Here is a 20,580-nt window from a genome sequence, read left to right as displayed (position 1 = left end):
CAAATAGATGGAAGCGGGAGTTAAATAAATTTATATAGTTAATAGTAGGCCTATACAGGTTTACGAATGTTCACTATTTCGCCAACAGTTTTTATCGATTGTTTCATTCATTTCACTCAGCCAACAATTTATAATTTAGGCTAATATGGCAATTATAAAGCCCATATATGTCATAACTATATTTATAATTTAGGCATTATTTGGATAGACGAAAAGCCATATAAACTATGCCACAGTCTGTTCATCTTCATTGCATAAGGGGACAAGACTCTTGTTTGAGTTAACGACAACTTGCAAATCCTACAATTTAATCTGTTGTTTTCTTATAATTAGAAACTGTTTGGTTATTTGTTTAACCATTATTTAGAGTTCGTCCATTCTGGTGTGTTATTTTGTATTTTATAAAGACAATAAATTGCTACAGATGATTTTATATTTTGAACGGAAGAAAAAGATGCTTGACAACCATGACTAAAGTTGCATTGACAGAGTTAGCTACCCCTGTTCCAAATTCTGTCAGTTGCCATTAAAAGTGAAAAATAAAACCGACACAAATGACTTCGGGAGTCGCGACAGCCAGAATTTCTTCCAAAAAACAAACATTAGAGGATGCCTACTCTCCTCCAGCTAATTTTTTAGAAATAGATGTAGGCGATCCACAAACTCATGGTGTTGGGAAGAAGAGATACACGGATTACGAAGTTAGAATGAGGGTATGACTGTTGAAATGTCGACTCAATAATAAGGAGTTATTGTATTTACTCCAGACGGAAGTGAATGTCCTCTGAAGCTTTAAGTGTTATGATTATGCCAGTGACTAAATTAAACTTATATATTTTGAAATTATAGTATTTAAAATGTAATTAATTATGTCAAATAACTACTGGGTCAATGGCATTGGTTCATGATTAGGCCAAGGAGACTGATAATTGTGAGAGGTCTCCACCCCCTTTTTGGCTTAGATTGTGTGTTGTACAGTACTAAAACTACTATATTAAGCCAGGCTAATCATATGTTGTAATACAACATGTTAACCTACTGACTCATTGTTACTAATATAGTAACAATTGCCTTAGTAAATTTGATGCTTCCAAAAAAATTCTATAATTTTTTTTTTAAAGTAAGTAAGCTTTAAGGCTACATGTAATGCTAATGTTCATATAATAAGAACGGTTGAAACAGATGCAGACATAGGAAATCTCTACCATTTGAAACCTTCCCTTTTAAAACCCTTTTTGACTGTAGCACATCATTTCGGTCCCGTGTCATTTCGGACTCAACCCAGACGACCTTTCGGACTCAGTTTGACGACGGTTCGGACTTACTTGACGGCTTTTCGGACTCGGTCTGGCAACCTTTCGGACTCGGATGAATAATTAAAAGACTGTTGAAAATTTGTGTGATATATTTGTAATATATTTGTTTTTGTTTTCGTTTTATGTGAGTCCGATAGTTGTTTTGTTTTAAATTTAATTGATCAGCGATTCTTGAAACTGCTAATAAAAAGATAACACTGATTTTACGCTGCTTGTTCTATTTTGTTTTGTTTCATTGGCAAGTATTGAACTTAACAATAAAATATTGTTGAATATTTGTGTATATTTAGTAATGCTGCTAATGTTTTTATAATTGTGAAAGCCTAAATGTCTTTTACGTGAGCCCGAATAATCGAATCAACACACGGCCGCCATTATCGCTGATTGACAACTCACGATTTTCCTTGTCCACAAAAGAACTGTAAGGTTTCTTTGGGCGTACTAGTACTGCAATTACATAGGGATTATCGGTTAATCAGAATTATCCCAGTTTGATCGTTGCCATTTCTAATATTTTCACAAAAGAGTTTTCTTTGTACGCACTAATTTATCGATTGGTACTGCTGTCTATTGCAAGCTTGTCGAGATATGCATGTCAACGTGTAGCTTATGGATTATCTTATGGATTATCGTTAAAAAATTCTAGAGGCTTGTAAAAACAGTGCAGCATGTCGTGTAAATATTTACTTTTATTTTTTGTGTAGGTCATTTTGAAATAAATTCTACAGCACATTAATGTTTTTTAAAAAAATAAATTACGTTTACGGGAAACGATGATAAAGAACCGTAAGTGCAACTATGTTTTATCGTTTGGTAGAGTCTTTTAATAACCACATGTTTCATGTTAATATTTTCTTTCGTGTTTTGAATTGGCCTAATAAATTCATCAGCTACTTAATTTATATACATATTACAGATATAAAGAAATAAAACATATGTTTCACAAACATTCAACATTGAAAATTTTGCAGTTCCTTGAGAGATCTATGCGGTGCGTGATCCACGATTGTACTTGATTGCGAGCGGTAAATTTTACCTGCATGTCATTTTTTGTAAAATCGCTTTTGGTTTATTATAGATTGATTTGAGAGTTGTGTTCAACCTCTCCGTTCAACTTATTCCCAAGTCCGAAACGTCACATGCCCGAATCTGAAACGTCGGGGCCATATTTTTTTTAGTCCGAAATGACAGGGGACCGAAATGACATGTAATCTTTTCTATGACTTCCACCTACTTGAACACCACATAAAAGCACAAATGCATGTAGGTCTTATATTATTTTAATTATATGTAATATTGACTTTGTATTATTTTTCTTTTGAATAGACAAATTTACCAGTTTTTAAGTTGAAAGAATCTATAACAAGAAGAAGATACAGTGATTTTGAATGGTTACGAAATGAGTTAGAAAGAGACAGCAAGGTATGCTTAGTACAATCTGTAATCAGTTTCTTAATATGAATAAATCTGTGAGGCGTTGATTTGGGTAAAAAAAACAAAACTAATTGTCAATTTCATTGGATTTTATGGTTTCATTTGTGGCATGACAATCTGTCTTCCTTTAAAATTTTATGTAAATAAAGTCAGTTTTGAGATATAAGTTATAACCGATTTTGTATTCCACTACTGTTGACAGAGTAAGCCAAAATTCAAACTAAGTTGACTTCTGATTAATTTTTTGAAACAAAAAATTTAATTTTATAAGCATAGAGCTTGAGGCCTGTCACTCACCAAAATAACACATCAGATCAACCCAATTCAATAAATTACAGAAGTTTAGGTCTTGTCAAGATATATTTCCTTGGCAGTGTATATCTTAAAGGAGCTAAGTTGCTAATATTTGGGACCTAGAAATTGACACAAATGGGTCGAAACGCATACAATAATGTAATATCAATGTATATAAATTGATTTACATTCAATCGTTTCTGTTTTTACTGTAAATTCTAATCAGTTAGGTTCGGCGAAATATGCCAGTATTATGAATAGAATTTCAATCTGTAGCATTTGGTAATTCCAGTCTAGACCGATAGTATTTATTGGGCATGCTCTCCAGATAAGAATAAAGCGTCACCGTTTGACATAACTTGTGGAATATGCCTAGCCTCGTTTTTCGAGTCCCTTATTACAAATAGCATTGAAATGCATTATTTATGGTACACGATTCGTGTACCAATTGTTAAATGTTTATTTTGTCTTTAAATATTGGATATCAGAAAGCCATCTTTTTCCATTAAGATCACAACATCATTGTTGATTTAAACCGACAAATAAATCATGTTTTCAATGTCGAAGATTTTGGATGATATTGAGTTAGAGACTTAGCTACTTTAAGTTTAATTAGAAAATACAGTGTATTCAAACTGCTGAGGAAATAAATATTTATTGCCGAGAAAAATGTTAGGCTGACCTCTATTTCTTGCGAGGTATATTGAGGTATTTGTAGAGCGATATATAACTAAGCACTAATATTCAAACGGCTAAATAGTTGTTGACAGTTCGTAATAGTTATCTTTATTAATATATTGCTGTGGGACTCTAATTTAGCCTATTCCAATCTGATTAAAATACAGATCTATATTTCGTTTCTATGAAGATCTGACCAGTTCTTTTGGGAGGTCCCGTCAGAGGTCATAAGAGCGGCTTTTGACACTATGATGTCAGACATTTGATTAACCAATCAACATTGGTGTGTCTAGTGGATTACCCACAGTTCCATGCACCCAACACCAAACTATAGCTGTAACAGACCGTTTCATTGGCTAATCCTCACCTCAAACAAAACGCGGGTTATATAACAACTCTTCCAGATCCTAGTATAGTGTAGTAAATACAAGTAAAACGAAATTTTGAACTATAAAAAAATGAAATGGAATCTGTGTTTTAAAGAGATTTAGCCTATTCAATCCAACACATTTTATAAATTACCCATGGTGCCTTATTTTATGACTACCAGGTACAGCAAGATGTGTTGTTCTTTCCTAGGTAGTAATTCATATTGAAAAAATTTTGTTACATTATTTTTAGATTGTTGTTCCACCTCTTCCCGGTAAAGCTCTTAAGAGACAATTACCTTTCCGAGGAGATGATGGAATATTTGAAAAAGAGTTTATAGTAGACAGACAGAAGGGTTTGGAACAATTTGTTAACAAGTAAGTTGGATTGTTTACTAAGAATATGGGAGTGGGGGGCGAATGATTTAACGCTTGTGCTTTGCATCATAAGATCTGTATTGAGTGGCATGGTTTTGATCACCTGCTTGTAGTAAGACTGCCTGTCCAACCTCGTGGGTTTTCTCCAGTTTCCTGCCACTGCTAAAGAATCCTACACACAATCAAATTATTGAAATGAAATAGAACAGTGTTAATCCCACTCTCTCTCTTTTATTAAGAATAAACATAAAACACCAGGGATATTGCATTTATTGGTATGTGTATAATTATGAATGTAATAAATATTAATATGTCCCTTTAACACAAGCAGCCTTGTATGCATTTACATCAAATTACAAGAATAGACCTTGACCAACTTTCATAAGTTTTTCTATACGGTATGCTATGGTCTACATCAGATCAGTCTGTTTGATGTTGTGGTATTTAAATTTATGATGTTGTTTTGTTCTGTTATTACATTTTGACATTTTACCTTTCAGAGTTGCTGGACATCCTTTGGCCCAAAATGAGAAATGCTTACATATGTTTCTACAAGAACCTGTGATTGATAAAAATTATGTACCTGGCAAAATCCGAACAACTTAGACTGTCCCGTCATCTTTGATATGCTTGCACATTACAATATGGTTTTACTTATGGCAATTATTTATAATAATATTGTGTCAGGTGATGTAATGAGATTCATCATTGTTCCTCATATGTTTCTGGATAACAGCTTGGAAAATAAAACCTTTTTCTTGTCTTATACACTGTCGTTTATAATTTTTCTTACTCAAAAATAAACTAAATCCCCAAATTCTCAGTGAATAATAAAGATATCAATATTAATTGTGTGTATATTAAATAACATTAATGACTTAACTCAAACAAAAATATGCTTTATTAACATCTTATAGTTTGAAATCAACAACAAAATTGTAAATATTATTCAAATACCTGTAACCAGAAGACAAGGGAATAATTTAAAGGTTCTTTTTTTAAGTTTTAATTATCTGTCTGTAAATTGTTAATATTTGTTGTTTTATATTTTCATTGATAGTCATAAATATACTTCCATAGCTATACACAATCTGTGTGTATTGTTGGTTGAAACAGATGCTATTGAACTTTTAATCCCAAACTTCTTCGAAAGACTAAGAGTTTGTGTCAGTTGTTCTCTCCCCATTAATTCATCACTGGGTGAGACAGTAAAATATTGAGTTTCCTTGCCCTATTCAATAACACACCCACCTATATTATATAGATGTATATATATATATATTTATCAGTTTCAATGATTTATGTCATATAACAAGACCCATATATATTCATGCTTGTTTAACAAATTGAAATTTAAACATTTTTTTTGTGAGAAATTATGAATACAGTTATGTCATCAGTTCCTTTGTCATTTATGAAATGGACTTTGGAAACAAACTTGCTACTGATTAATTTATACATATTTGTTATTATCATTTTGAATGTTCCATCGTTTAAACTTCAAATTATAAATTGGACTCTATGTATTGCTGTCAAAAAAAAACTAGATAAAGCTCAATTTCTAAGAATATAAATTCCTGAAAATGACATATGGTTAAAAATGATAAATTTATTTAGTGGCGATAAATCAAATGTATTTTGTTCTTGTTTAATGTGTATTGCATGCTATAATTATATAGTAGAGAACCAATATGTGTACATGCGTAACATGTATATTGAAACCATCAATATTTAGAATAAAAACAGTAAATAATAAAATGTATTGGAATGTAAAGCAAAAGTAATATTATATTGATAATATGAGGTTTGAAGAAAATATTTTTACACAATTTAATTATTTTTTGTATGTACATGTAGTTGTATATGTTGTGTAGTATTGAATGTATTTTCATTACAGACTTTCATTAATGAATTACAATGAATATAATGCTCATTCATTATTTAAATCCTTTTGATAAATTATTTTATTGGACAGCTAAATTTTTAAGTCATCAAAATGGTAAAACATATTTCAATAAACAGGATATTAGTTATTTTTAGTTGGTTTTCACATATTAATATTAATGAAGTGACTTTTCTGGCAAAAATATATTTAAAACCTATGAAAGAAATAATAAGATTGTAGAATTGGCAGGCTTATTATGACCAGGTTAGCTCCAAAATACAGTGAGAATGAAATTATCAATTATCTACTGTTATATTGCTGTATAGATATATATTCAACCAAATAAGCACACATCCATCAATACACCTAGTGAAAATTCCAGCACTTGATCAAATTTTTATTATCTCTATTGCTCTTGAATTTGGAATTAGGTCCATTTGCTGTAATGTTCATTTGTCTCATATAGCCCCCGTGCAGTATTGGGACTAATTGAGTGAATGATGATTTTTTTATGCTATTCAGATAACATGGGTGTTTATTTGGTTGTGTATTTTTTTATTGTAAATTATTAATGTGTGCTATTTCTTTAATCTAAATATTATACCAATACGGTTTATAATATAGACTGCAGAACAAAGACAAAGGATGCTTTATGTTTTAAAAGTTAACTGTATGGCACTGTAGGCTATATGTAGCAAACCCTACAGTAGAATAATATAGTATGAATGAATATAAATATAAATGAAGTTCATAATTAATGTAATGATTAGATTGAAGTCAGTTTAGGGTTATTGATAACAAGTTTTAGAATGTATCTAATGTACCTTAGTTTCTGTCATGACTGTATGTCGATCATTGCTTAATATTTAATAAATGTACATGTATCCTTGACATAATTTCTCTTATTATTTAACAATTGAGAGGGAACTAAAAGCAAATGTCCTCCAAACACAATGTGTACTAGAAACATGGTTTCAAAATTGAAGTGGGTAAGGTTTGTGTTTATGTTTGTGATGCATTTATGATGTTATCTGTGTCATGGACATGGATTCATAAATTGCGAAGTTGTTGTAGACATCAACCTTCAATTTTGCATTTTCATACAAACGATGATTCTTTCAGTGTTTTGAAAATGAGGAAAGATAGACTATTTGAAGTAAAATCAGTTAACTTTTATTAAAAGACAACCTAGAATGTTACTAGTTGTTTTCAGTTGACTAATTCAAATGTCAAAGGATAATTTTACCATAAATACTAATCAATTCCAATGAATCCAGATCTAAATAATACATATTCATTTATTTGTCAAAATTTTATATTTTCAAACAATGACTGATAAATTTTATTATTTGAATTTCCAAACAACTGAATTTCTGTGTACAATTAAGTAAACCATGGTTTATGGACTAGTAATTGATTCCCCTGATCCCATGATAGTCAAATGCAGTTCCTCTATGAAGTGGCCCATTTATTTTAGATCATAAAGCAATAGGATCGCCTGTCCAACCACATGTGTTTCTCCTGTTTCCTCCCACTGCTAAAAACCCATATATACAAGCACATTACTGAAATAAAATTGAACCATATCTTTGTCCCAAAATGACCTAGTTTGTGTCTAGTGGACATAAAACTGTCCAACCTCATGTGTTTCTCTTGTTTCCTCCCACTGCTAAAAACCCATATGTACAACTGCAGTATTGAAATAAAGTTGAACCATGTTTGTCCCAAAATGACCTAGTTTGTGTCTAGTGGACATACCCCCCTCTCTCTCTCTCTCTCTCTCTCTCTCTCTCAAACAATACTCTCTTTCTCCCTTTCACCATTCACCCCTTTAAATGGCAATATTTATTGACTTTTTGGTCTAGAATTGAAGAAGACTATTTGAATTTACATTTTCTGCCAGGTTTGTGTGAATAATATTCATGATTTTGAGGCCAAAGGATCAGGAAGTAAACAGACATGAATTAGGGAAATCGCTACTAAATGACATCACTGTCTAGCAAAAAAGGCATAGCAAACAAAATGAACGGGTTAACCCCCTTTCATATTTAGATGAATGCTGGGCTGTTTGTCTATATAAGTATATTAGACTATTAGGTTCATCAGAAATCGGAATGTTCAAAAATGTTATGGGCCAGGAATGTCATGGGTTTAACACTGATGCCAAGTAGGAGAGATTAACTAGTCTGAACCCTAATAAAAAAAAAATTAATAGTCATTACCTCCCTTAAAAGTATTTTTTATTATTGAAAATAAAATTAGTTCTTACATGGGAAGATAACTCTAACAGTAATATTTTATTTTGTCAACAAACTTGACATTGAACTGGCATGAGACGAAAAAATGCGAAAAATAGTTCTGTTTATATCAAAATATATTTCGAACCCAATATTTATAAATTCTAAGTTTTCGACCGTGTCTTGGAGATCAGGTATAAATTTTCTTTTATGATTCCTACCTAGCTAGACCAGTTAGTTCAACACTGGTCTGATAATAAATTAGTTACTTTAACTTTAGTAACGAAAATATGAGAGCCCTACCTGCTCTCTTCCAGGTAGGGCTCTCATATTTTCGTTACTAAAGTAACTAATAATAAACCAAACAAACTGCCGAAATGGATATATTTTATAATATCCAATATTTAAGACACAATGAACATTTTAAAATCAGTAAACGAGGTCATTTACTCTATGGACATGATGATTTCAAGCGCAATTTGTAATAAAAAACCCCCCAACATATCCCAGAAGACAATTCGAAAATAATAAAAACTGTACATGTATGATTCACAAACGACAAAATAATAACAATGTAAAATGGACTAAGTAGTGGCAAATGACTGCTGTTCAATTTGGACTGTTCGCGTATTTGGTATTTTTTTTTTTTGTTTAAATACATTGCTAAAACAGTAGGCTATTTCAGTGAAGTCATAGGCCTATATCAAGCAGTGTCATAATAACTTAAGCACAATACCCCAACTACATGTGCTAATTATCTTTCAGGAGTTCTTTGTCAGAAATCTTATATCCAACAAGAGCAAGTTCAAGTAGATATTAATGGACCACTGGAAGCTTACAACAAAAAAATAAATAGAGGAGAGCTTCATGAAGATAAACATCAAAGAGAAATTGTTGAAGATTTAGAGAGGCTAAATGAAGAGTTAATAAATTACAAACCACATTCACAATCACAAACATCATGGCTTTCTCAGGTTGAAAATTTATGTATTGTCACTGTCCAAATTACCTGTAGTTGAATTTAAAAACAGAAAACAAATTTAATAGGATGTAAAAATATACCTATCTGTTGAAATTATTGTTGAGCATCTATACAACCTTTTGACTCCACCTCAGCAACAATATTTGTTAGACAATGCTTAATCTTAAAAAAAAAGTAACAGTAAGCTTACAGTGCAACATTCAGCTTTACTTCCCTAGAGAATCTATGTTGTTCATTTGAGAATTGTTAAGATCACATTGTTTTTACCTTCCTTAAGAAAGACAGTTTTAATTCTCACATGTACATGATCCGTCATAGGTACAAATAACTTATTTATATTTTTTATTTTCAGGCATTTGGTGGGGGAAGGAATTCAGAAAGTCAGCCACCTCAGGGTCTCTATTTATATGGAAGTGTTGGTAAGCAAATATTTTCAGCTGTAAAAGTTTTTACTAGACAAAAACAGATTGCATCAACTTTTTTTAAAGGTATGAAATAGGAAACTTTGAACAAGTTGCCACATACATGTAAGAATCTAGAAGAAGCATTTAGCTCAATGTTTATCCGGTTAAATCTAATGTTATTTCTTTAATACATGCAGGTTGTGGAAAAACTATGCTTATGGACATGTTTCATGAAAACTGTCACATTGAAAAGAAACAAAGAGTTCATTTTAACAAATTTATGTTAGATGTACATAAAAGTAAGTATCCTCTGTATTAAACATTTCCTCTAAAACTATTCTTTTTCTCGAATTGAAAAGTGGGGACCCAACCTTGATTATGTATGTTATCAGCAGTATCCCTCGTAGACAGTGAAGGATGAATGAAATAGGTTACACTCGTTAAAACAACATGGTATGTAGAGTGTATGTTAAAATAACCCGTTCAGTGTTGTCATAGTGGTGGATACTGCTGTGTGGTATACTGTATTGTTTTATTGGCATTTAGTAATTGAACCGTAAATAAACAGGACACAATTTGAGTAAAACAGTTATAATTAAGAGATACAGCAATTCAATTTTGTCAGAATACCCTTAAAGATACATTATGGGAGATTAGATAAAAAGCTGGCAGTTCTCACTATAATAGTTAAAAACTAGATAATATAATTGCAGTCAAATTGATCCACTCTGAACCGAGAATTTAGCGATAGAATTTTCGGCCTAGCCTCGATCATCACTAAATTCGGTACGATAAAAAACATTATCTCGATTAAATCATGAATGAAAGTTGAGCAGCAATTCAGATCGTAATCCAGTAACTATTGCAGGCTAGCGATGACATCAAAAGTTGATTATGGTCTGGATAAGTTAATTAATGTCTAATTAATAATTTAGATAACATTTCATTCCTAAAGAAAGACCTGCAATTTGCAGATTTAGCTATTGCATAATGTATGTTTAGATACTTAGATTTCATCAAAAATACTATGTATCTACAACAGGGTACTTTTAAGTAGTGAATAAAAGTCTAAAATATGACATTAGTTAGTGTACATGTACATATACTTATAATTAAGTGTTTTGCCCAGAATTAATTGAACAATTTAATTTGAGCCCAGAATACATGTAGTACAGTGTACATTGCTTCCAAAACAATCATCTGGGTATGCGCTCATTTGGAGTAATTTCCTTACATTCAGGAATACATGCACTAAAGAAAAAAGCACCTAAAGTTACCAATGTAAGAAAATCAAATGCATTTGACCCAATCCCGCCAGTTGCTCAGGAAATTAGTGAAGAAGCTTGGTTACTCTGTTTTGATGAATTTCAGGTATGTAATTGTCTTCTCTTTTTTTAAAAATTCTTTTGTCTTTACAAAGTTCACAGCTAAAAGATAGTAATGTTAAAGGGACAATAATCCACATTGCCTATAAAATAACTAATTTCAAATCACAAAAATTGACAATTCTTTTTTGGTTAGAAGGACTGCCATGATAAATCTTGTATTAAGAATGGGTTGTCTTGTACGGAAAGCAATGATTTGAATTATTACTGTTTTTGTTTTATAAAGGGGTCAAAACTATCACTGGATCTTTCTAAAAATTTTAATTTTATTAGGCATGGTAAGAAAAAAGATCCATAATGATGTTTGAGTATTTTTAAGGGTAACGGTAACTCACAAAGCTAGATACATAAAGCAACTATAAGATAAGTTTCTTTTATAAAACAGGGTTCAACATGGCTCCCGGCAGCGTAGTAAGGTTTTTACAAGGCCTTAGTTTAATATAAAGGAGACTCGCTATAATGTGAGTTTTATCAGTGGACCCCAAATTATAAATATATACCACCAGTACATAAACAACCATTTGGACAGTATGTAAATACTAAACTATTACAAGAATTCCCTGATTTCAGATACATTTGTTGATTTTTACTTGTAATACATGTGTATCTATATTGTGTGTCTTATATATTGTCCTCCTGCCCTTACTATAAGAATACAAGGAACAGAAATGAGAAATATGGATATTTTAGGTGATATATATCACCGGGTGTATACATTGTAATAGAAAAAAGACAAAAGATAAGTCATCTGTACATAAACAAAGGTTAGACAATAGTTATTTCCATGATTTTGAAACATTGTTAAAGGACAATATTGGTGTCAGTCATTATAAAATATATTATAGAGCTCGTTAAATACATCTCAAATATAATTTTAACATAGAGATCATTGCTACGATAGCTGAGTAACAAGCACGTGAAGAAACGGGAAGTGACGTCAAACATGACAAACACGAGTTGTCCTTCTATATAACAGACTGAAGTAACGAGCGGTAACAGACAAACGATCGAATTTCATTTCACTGATAATTCAGTTGAAGATGAAAAGTTGTTATATGAGACGATGAGAGGATATCTGACAATTCAAAAAAAGAATTGGCTGTCAGTAGATAAAAGATAACGAACAAATTAGAAAAAGTCTGTGCATTACCATGTTTTTATTAAGAACAGAATGAATAAAAACGGGGGAATGCACGGGATTTTTCTATTTTTCTCGTGTCCCTTATCTAGTGACAGCCAATTCTATTTTTGAATTGTGAGATACCCTCTCACCGTCCCATATAATAACTTTTCAACTTCAACTGAATTATCAGTGAAATGAAATTCGATCGTTTGTCTGTTACCGCTCAATACTTCAGTCTGTTATATAGAAGGACAACTCGTGTTTGTCATGTTTGACGTCACTTCCCGTTTCTTCACGTGCTTGTTACTCAGCTATCGTAGCAATGATCTCTGTGTTAAAATTATATTTGGGATGTATTTAATGAGCTCTATCACATATTTTATAATGACTGACACCAACATGTATGTTTTTATATCTTTAAGGTTACTGATATTGCTGATGCAGTTATTTTGAGAAAACTCTTTACAGAATTATTTGAAAATGGTGTAATAGTTGTTGCCACATCCAATAGATCCCCAGATGGTAATATGAATAATTATTTTCATATAGTATGATATTCTAATTTGCACTTGATGCTTCATTTAGCACTATGGGAATCTCTAGCAAACTACAACATTGTGAAAGTTTAATCTCTAATAGGAATATTAGTCCAATAATGGTTCAATTCCGTTCAGTATTTACAGAGTTATGACAAATTGTATTTACATCGATCTATGCTGCTTGAGTGTAACAAGATGCCACCAACTTTTATTGGTACCAGAGAAACCTTATGGACCTAGTTTAGATCCGATTGAATCCAAACCGTGAGGTTACCTAGCGTTGGTGTTTTGATTTTGTATTCTTAATTACCGGTAAATGTTAAATTATTAATCTGAGTACATATTTAGCATGTATTAATCCATGCGAAAATCAAAATGGCCCATCAGGTCTTTAAATAATTATATCAGGTAGATTTAATCATAAACATAATTTGGGTCTTTTTACTTTGAGTTAAGTACAAATTTTGTGGACATGATGTAACTTTAGGATGAAAAATGATCCCACACAATAATCAGAAACCCCATTCTGTTTGTATTATTGTCACAGGGTTATTATGAAGAACACGCCAAAGACATGTAAGATTCTTTATTTCAGGTTACTCAATATAATAAATATATGATCTTAAATGACCTGCAAAACAACAATTTACACAAATGCAGATAAACAATATTACAAAATAATATTATACATAACACAAATACACCACTTTAAATTATAGCTGTATAAATTATATGTACTGTATACGAATATAGATCGAACAGGTCATACTTAAACTAATCAACAACTGTAAAGCTATTGATGATAAATATATTGATTAACCCTTAACCGGTCAACGTCATTTTGACGTTATGACGTCAAGTGGTCAGGCTAAATAAAGGCTGACGTGAAATATTTTGTTTGCCTATTTCAACCGACTACTGCCGAATAGTGATAGACTCTTGACACCAATAAAAAAGTTGCTGGGGATAAGTTGATCTATAATTTGCAAATCATTCTAAATCCTTTTCATCACAAATATCGTCTTCAGAATCGGTGTTATCGATATAATCCGATTCTGAATAATTCATAAGTATTTCAACCACTTCGAGCGTCTTTAACGTTCCCGACACCGTTAAATTACGTTTTTCGTCAAAAAATGTTGAACAAAGACATGTTTTTCTCAATGCCCTTGACAAGACAAGTTCCTGTCTGACACGCATGCGTGGCCATATCAATTAAATATGAAACTAAATACTCAAATGCGGCTTATAAAAAAGGTTCTTGCTGTGGTCGACTTTAGTTGACCGTGACCACTTAGCTGTGTAACATTGTGGTAACTATAGTCGACAATGACCGGTTAAGGGTTAAAAGATATTGAATATAATCTTACCATTCAACGTGTGGTCTAATACTGTTAATACATAATATGTTATCTAAATACATACACATGTAAATGTATTTATTCCACATGTCTACCCTATATGATGTTCTATAGTGGAGTGCAATTAAATATCCGTGCATTTTGCGGCTGGAGTTAAAAAACAATCAAATCATTCAAACATTCACACATGACGGACACACCCAAGCTTACCGACAAAGAACAAACTATGGACAACCTCAACACACAAAAATAAAATACGCTAGCGCAATATCAATATAAGTATTAACACTACAACATTAAATTGACTAAATTAAAGTCCACATTTTTGTCTTGATTATTCAATTTAATGTATGTGGTGTATGCTTAGACCTGACCTATAGAATAGACTTATAATTTTTAAAAACTTTGTAATTCTTTTTTTAAATGATTTTCAGATCTATATAAAAATGGTCTTCAGAGAGGAAATTTTGTTCCTTTTATACCAATTCTTAAGGTAATTAGAGTTCAGTAAAACATTGGTATATGATTTTAAATTTAAAAAGTAATAGAATCTGTAATCCACCTATATTTATCCCTTATTTCATATAATATTGTTATTGTAACTGTTATATTTTGACTGTTTCAGAAATATTGTAAAAGTATATGTTTAGATTCTGGTATAGATTATAGAATGAGGACATTACCATCAGAAGGAAAAGTTTATTTTGTGTAAGTAAATTTATTTTGGCATAAAACTTAATAATTGACTTAGAAACTATGGTCAAACCCATACCGGTAAAGGGAGCTCACATTTGTGAATTGACAAGTAAATGAATTAATGAACTGTCTCCGCTTTCGAGTTCTGAAACGGATTTGAAAGAATCGAAAAATCGATCCATAACCAAAGGAAAAGCAGGTTTTTGCAATTCCGTGAAATACTCTGTTTCCCCGTTGGGAGCCACAGTGGCTAAGTGGGTAAGACGGTGGCTCGTTAGCCTGGAGGTTGCGTGTTCGAATCCCTGCATTGGTCAAAAAAGTTAATTGAGATTTTCCGACGTTGTTTCCCATTGTCATTGGTGCAGGGCGGAGGGCCTGACAAGGACAGTTGTCTTGTCGTTCGGATGGGATGAAAAATCAAGGTCCCATGTATACATTGGTATGCACGTAAAAGAAGGCCATAGCTATCATAGTGCCACTGCCCGGACAAAATTTCCCTCATAGCACACGGTATGGTGTACACCCATCTTCATTAGCCCAGTCAGAGCAGAACAGTAGGACATTAAACCCCATTTCATTTCATACCATTTCTGTTTCCTGTTAATGACATACCGGTAAGTTTTATGTCAATGTAGAAGTCTACAGCTAGTTAAATAAGCCATTTTTTAAAAAATGATATCACACAAGTGTAATGGAATGTAAATCCTGTACTTCAATTATAAAATAGAATGAACAGCTACAGACAACTTACAAATATTCAAAAGTCCATTGTGAAGTTTACTTTATTATTGCTAAATTGGGATCAGGATATCTTATTAATTACAATTTAAGATGAAAATAAACAAACAATAATTATATTTACAGATCTAGTGATTGTGATAGTAGTAAAGAATTAGATAGATTATTTAATGAATTCTGTATCAATCAGAAGCAGGGTAAGCAAGACATATACAGTTACCTTTATTAAAACTTGATATAACCCAAATATAGTGAAATTAGCATGTAATTAATTAATAGATATGTATAACTGTAGTTCAATATATGCATCCACTGATGTGATTTGCAAAAAACAATGAAACTGAGTAAATTAACACAGATTTTTCCGAACTTTATATTTTCAGATGTGGTATCAAGAGAATTAATTGTATTAGGAAGATACTTGAAACTTCCAGTTACATGTGGTAAAGTTTTAGATGCAACATTTTCTGATTTATGTATGCAGGTAATAATACTTTTATTATTTAACTGAGCATTTCACACCAGTGGGGGTGTGGATGGTCATGTAGTTTAATAAGTGCACTTTAGATCATGAGATCTGTCATTGAGTCAAGTGGTGTGGTTTTGATCCCAAGTTTTGATGACAAAGGAATAGCACTGCCTGCTCAACCTTGTGGTTTTTTTTATCTGGATCCTCCAGTTTCCTCAAAGTGCTTAAAAGAGTTAAGCCTCTAATGTTTGAAATTACAAATACAAAATGAAAATTCAATGTTGGTCCATTTCAATCAATATTGATGTTGTTGTCAATTGAGTGGCCAAATGGTTTAACATGTGCGCTTTGAATCATAAGGTCTGTCATTGTGTCAAGTGACTTGGTTTCGATTCCCTGCTTTGTATGTGACATGAAGGGTTTTCTCCATGCCCTAAAGACTCCTATGCATAAGCCAATTATTGAAATAAAATTAAATATGTTAGTACTGAAATGACATAGTTTGGGTTAAGTGGATGTTAATTCTGATTCTAAGTGGATGTTAATTCTGATTCTCTCTCTCTTTATATACACTCATATTGCATTAATTTGTGCTTTTAGACTCATTTTTGTCTATTTTAAGATTCCAAAGAATACAGCTACCGGTATATTCCATTTAAGCTCCATTTCCCTGTGGGGGGGTGGATGGCCGAATGGTTAGCACGTGTATCATAAAGCCTGTCATTGAGTCAACTGGTGGGGTTTCGATTCCCCGGTTGTACGTGACAAGGAGTAGGGTCGCCTGTCCAACCTCGTTGGTTTTCTCCAGGTCCTCCGGTTTCCTCCCACTGCTAAAGACCCCTACGCGCAAGTGAATTATTGAAATAAAATTGAACCATGACCTAGTTTGTTTCGAGTGGATGTTAAACCTTATTTCTCTCACTCTCCATTTCCCTGTCTCACCATTGTCAGTAGGTGTAGATCTACATTTTCCCAAACCACTTGGAAGGATTTGTTGGTGCAGAAAAGTAGAATGTCAAATCTCATTTTATTTACTAATTGAAGAATTTCAACAAAATTTTGTAAGAATGTTGCTTGAGAGGTACATGGACCTCTACAGATTTCTTCAAGTAAACTGTTTAGCCTAAGATATATGGTGTATCAACCCCATAATGTGAAAGTGGATTAATTTCAACTTAAATAGAAATTATACACTGTGCCAACCTGTATGGCCAGGCTATAGTACATTATGTATAGATATTATTAATGCCTTGAATAACATGGAGAAATTATGTCCACTTGTGTGTTTGTTTTACTTCATCTTACTTATTCATCCTCGATATTCATATTGGCATCGTTCTGTTCACTCCACCAACCCCTGGGTCCAATAAAGCAGGAGGGAGACATATAGTCCAATTATCCGCCCTTGATAATTATGCTATTTTTATCGATCAATCAAAATATTTGATAATACATAGTAACACGCATTTTGTTGCGATTAAGATCACCTATTAGATGTTGTAAACTTTGTCAACATACTTTAGGGCATCTTTTTGTGTACATGTCACTTCTTGGATAATCAAGTGTAAAAGCTGCTGTATTGTGGTGAACGTAAACATTGACGCTAAGACTAGTATGTAAACTGTTTTGTGATTGGTTTGCAGAATTAAACTGTGACAAGTAATGCTTGGTAATTTGAATTCATGGAATACCCCATAAATGGACCAAGCGGTTAGTGGAGTAGACATTGGCTTAGTGAATAAAACATTGACTCGCTAACCTGGAGGTCTCGGCCGAGAAAGTTCATTGTGTTTTTCCGACATGGTTCCCCCTTGTCAATGGTACAGGACTGATAGACTGGCTCTGGACAACATAATATAGTCATTTGGATGGGATGAAAAACAAAGGTCCTGTGTACAAATTGTAGTGCATGTAAAAGATCCATTGACAGTTGGTATTCGATATAAGAGTAGACCTTAGTGCCGCTGTCAGCACACTGTATGATGTATTTCCATCATCAGTACCAACTACTTAAGTACAGTTCAGTTGGATGAAAACAGTAGGACGTTAAACCCTATTTCATTTTATTTTATATGTTTGATACTACCAGTAATACTTAACTAATACATGTATTATTTGATTGAAACCAGGCTTTAGGGGCTGTAGATTATCTAGAGATAAGTAAAGAGTTTGATGTAGTTATAATTAGAGATATACCAACTATGAATTTAAGTAGAAAAACTGAAGCCAGAAGATTTATTACTTTAATAGATACTCTTTATGATAATAAGGTATTAAATCTTTCATTAATATCTTATATTTAATAATTGATTCTGATAATTTTACTAACTGATGTCCTGGGTTTGAATCCCATGGTTGGTCAAGTAGAACTTTCATTATTGTTGACGTACTATTTGTCCTCTGCACGTCTTGCAGCACAATAACACAGATTCCAATTGAGTTGATTGATTTGATGAGCATTTTATGTTTAGGTTAAGGAGGGATAATCAAATCTTATTTCATTACATCATTAATTTGACTAAGTCTGATAGTGAACATTTTGTGCTCGGGTTATGCCAAGTGATAATTTGATTGCCAAGTGATAATTTGATTGCACGATTCGTTTTTAAAGGTAAATGTGCTCATGAGTCAGTCTCGCTTTTGGCTTGACATCAAATCTGAATAATGACTTACAATGAGATCATAATTAACAATGAAATTATTATTATATTTGAATACCAGGTTAAACTTGTATGTTCAGCTGATGCTCAACCTAAATTATTATTTTCTACGGGTTCATTAAGTCACAAGGATGAACAAAACAACAGAGCTTTAATGGATGATTTAGGAATAACACCAGTAAGTAGACATTATATTTGGTATAAATTTAAAGGAATAAAACAATGTTTGTAATTATGTGACTGAGCAAGGAGCAGATCTTGTCTTTAAAGATGGTAAAATGGGTTTAAGAATAAATAGAATTATTCTAACTTTAATTAAAATGTGACTATTTATAATTTAGGAGACTGCTACAGCAAGTGTATTTACTGGGGACGAAGAGTTATTTGCCTTTGAAAGAACGATATCTAGACTAACAGAGATGCAGACAGAAGAATATTGGAATTTAGACAGAGAAAAATCTAAATCATGATGATAGTTAAATCTAGGTAATAACATAATTAATATAGAGGCATCTGTGATTAATATATTATTAGTAAGTTAAGACATATGAACATATGAAAGAGTGTACTACTAAATAATAAATGCATAATTAAATCCTAATAGAATTGAGGAAATTTCAAGACTAACACTAATAGAGAAAACAAATATAATAGATTTTATGTTTCATGCAGTGAAAATGTATTTTGTATTGTTTTTCTGTTAAAATTAATTCAGGGTTAAATGGCCAATACTCTTTGATTTTTCTTTCCTTGTTATATTTATTTAAATGCACAAAATGATCCTACAGTTTCGCGGCTATTTTTTCTCAACATGAGAAATTATGTTATGTTTATTTTAGTATTTTATATACCATAGTGTACAAGTTTAATAAAAGGAGCCGTCCCAGGTTTTACAGAGTATGCATTCATTAAAATGGGTTTAAGTATGCTTTCAGGGTAGGCCTATGTACTTATTAAAATGGGTTTAAGTATGCAATATGTTACCCTGTGTGGGAAAGTTTCAAATTTGAGTATTGACCCCTTTTGGAAATGACTGCTTTTTTTTCTTAATGGGGTAACATACGAAAATTAAGCAATTTCATTGTTCAGTTAAATATGAGTGACCTGATAATTGCACTATAATTTCAACAAGTATAAAGAAATAGTTATCTGGGCACTTATATCTAGCATAGAAAGTTGTGACCAGAAACTTTATATATCTTTGAGAAAGATTTGCAGACCTTCATATAATTGCACAGGACAAGGATATCATTATTAATAAAGTGTCTGTCATGAAGAATAATTTATTTTATTTACTGAAACATGTCTGAGACTGCTCCTTTTAAGTAGATATATTTTATTATATTAATATTGTTGATTATTGGTAGAGAATAAAGCTGTTTGTAAGTTTTTTCAGCATTTGTATTTATGTGTAAAAGTATAAATAATGTTAGGTATGGTTTAACTAGGTCAATCAGTGTCTGGAGCAGGGCTTCCACTTCAATATTTTCACTGTCGGTTATTTTTTTTAAAACCTTTGCAAATCAAATTCATATTTTTTTTATTTATGGTAGGGTATGGTATCCTGAATTCACGTGTCTATACCACTTTGTGAGCATGGTGTACACAAAATAAATAAAATAGTAGTAGGGCG

The 20,580-nt window shown here is 32.0% G+C and overlaps 2 protein-coding genes across 2 annotated transcripts; both read left to right on the top strand.

The window, feature by feature from the left end:
* Window positions 1-496: 496 nt before the first annotated feature.
* LOC126810989 (sorting nexin-12) lies at window positions 497-7,249 on the top strand. Its single transcript, XM_050536452.2, has 4 exons — window positions 497-713; window positions 2,643-2,738; window positions 4,344-4,468; window positions 4,969-7,249. Exons 1-4 carry the CDS (start codon window positions 555-557, stop codon window positions 5,072-5,074), a joined length of 486 nt encoding a protein of 161 aa, XP_050392409.1. The 5' UTR covers window positions 497-554; the 3' UTR covers window positions 5,075-7,249.
* Window positions 7,250-8,647: 1,398 nt separating this feature from the next.
* On the top strand, window positions 8,648-20,337 carry LOC126810985 (AFG1-like ATPase). The gene is made up of 13 exons (XM_050536445.2): window positions 8,648-8,784; window positions 9,356-9,564; window positions 9,925-9,991; window positions 10,174-10,275; window positions 11,217-11,347; window positions 12,907-13,006; window positions 14,819-14,877; window positions 15,010-15,092; window positions 15,945-16,015; window positions 16,202-16,302; window positions 18,417-18,557; window positions 19,009-19,125; window positions 19,289-20,337. Exons 1-13 carry the CDS (start codon window positions 8,697-8,699, stop codon window positions 19,415-19,417), a joined length of 1,398 nt encoding a protein of 465 aa, XP_050392402.1. The 5' UTR covers window positions 8,648-8,696; the 3' UTR covers window positions 19,418-20,337.
* Window positions 20,338-20,580: the final 243 nt, after the last annotated feature.

This window comes from Patella vulgata, chromosome 2 (assembly GCF_932274485.2).
Source record: "Patella vulgata chromosome 2, xgPatVulg1.2, whole genome shotgun sequence".
In the NCBI taxonomy this organism is placed as follows: Eukaryota; Metazoa; Mollusca; class Gastropoda; family Patellidae; genus Patella; species Patella vulgata.
The sequence above is the reverse complement of the archived record's forward strand: the minus strand, read 5'-3'. Positions and strand labels throughout refer to the sequence as shown.

Excerpts from the sequence above, each read along its gene's own strand:
- LOC126810989 (XM_050536452.2), top strand. The coding sequence starts at position 555 with ATGACTTCGGGAGTCGCGACAGCCAGAATTTCTTCCAAAAAACAAACA. Across the intron at positions 714-2,642 it reads ATTACGAAGTTAGAATGAGG|ACAAATTTACCAGTTTTTAA; the intron begins GTATGACTGTTG and ends TCTTTTGAATAG. Across the intron at positions 2,739-4,343 it reads AGTTAGAAAGAGACAGCAAG|ATTGTTGTTCCACCTCTTCC; the intron begins GTATGCTTAGTA and ends CATTATTTTTAG.
- LOC126810985 (XM_050536445.2), top strand. The coding sequence starts at position 8,697 with ATGCGAAAAATAGTTCTGTTTATATCAAAATATATTTCGAACCCAATA. Across the intron at positions 9,565-9,924 it reads AAACATCATGGCTTTCTCAG|GCATTTGGTGGGGGAAGGAA; the intron begins GTTGAAAATTTA and ends TTTTATTTTCAG. Across the intron at positions 14,878-15,009 it reads CTTTTATACCAATTCTTAAG|AAATATTGTAAAAGTATATG; the intron begins GTAATTAGAGTT and ends TGACTGTTTCAG.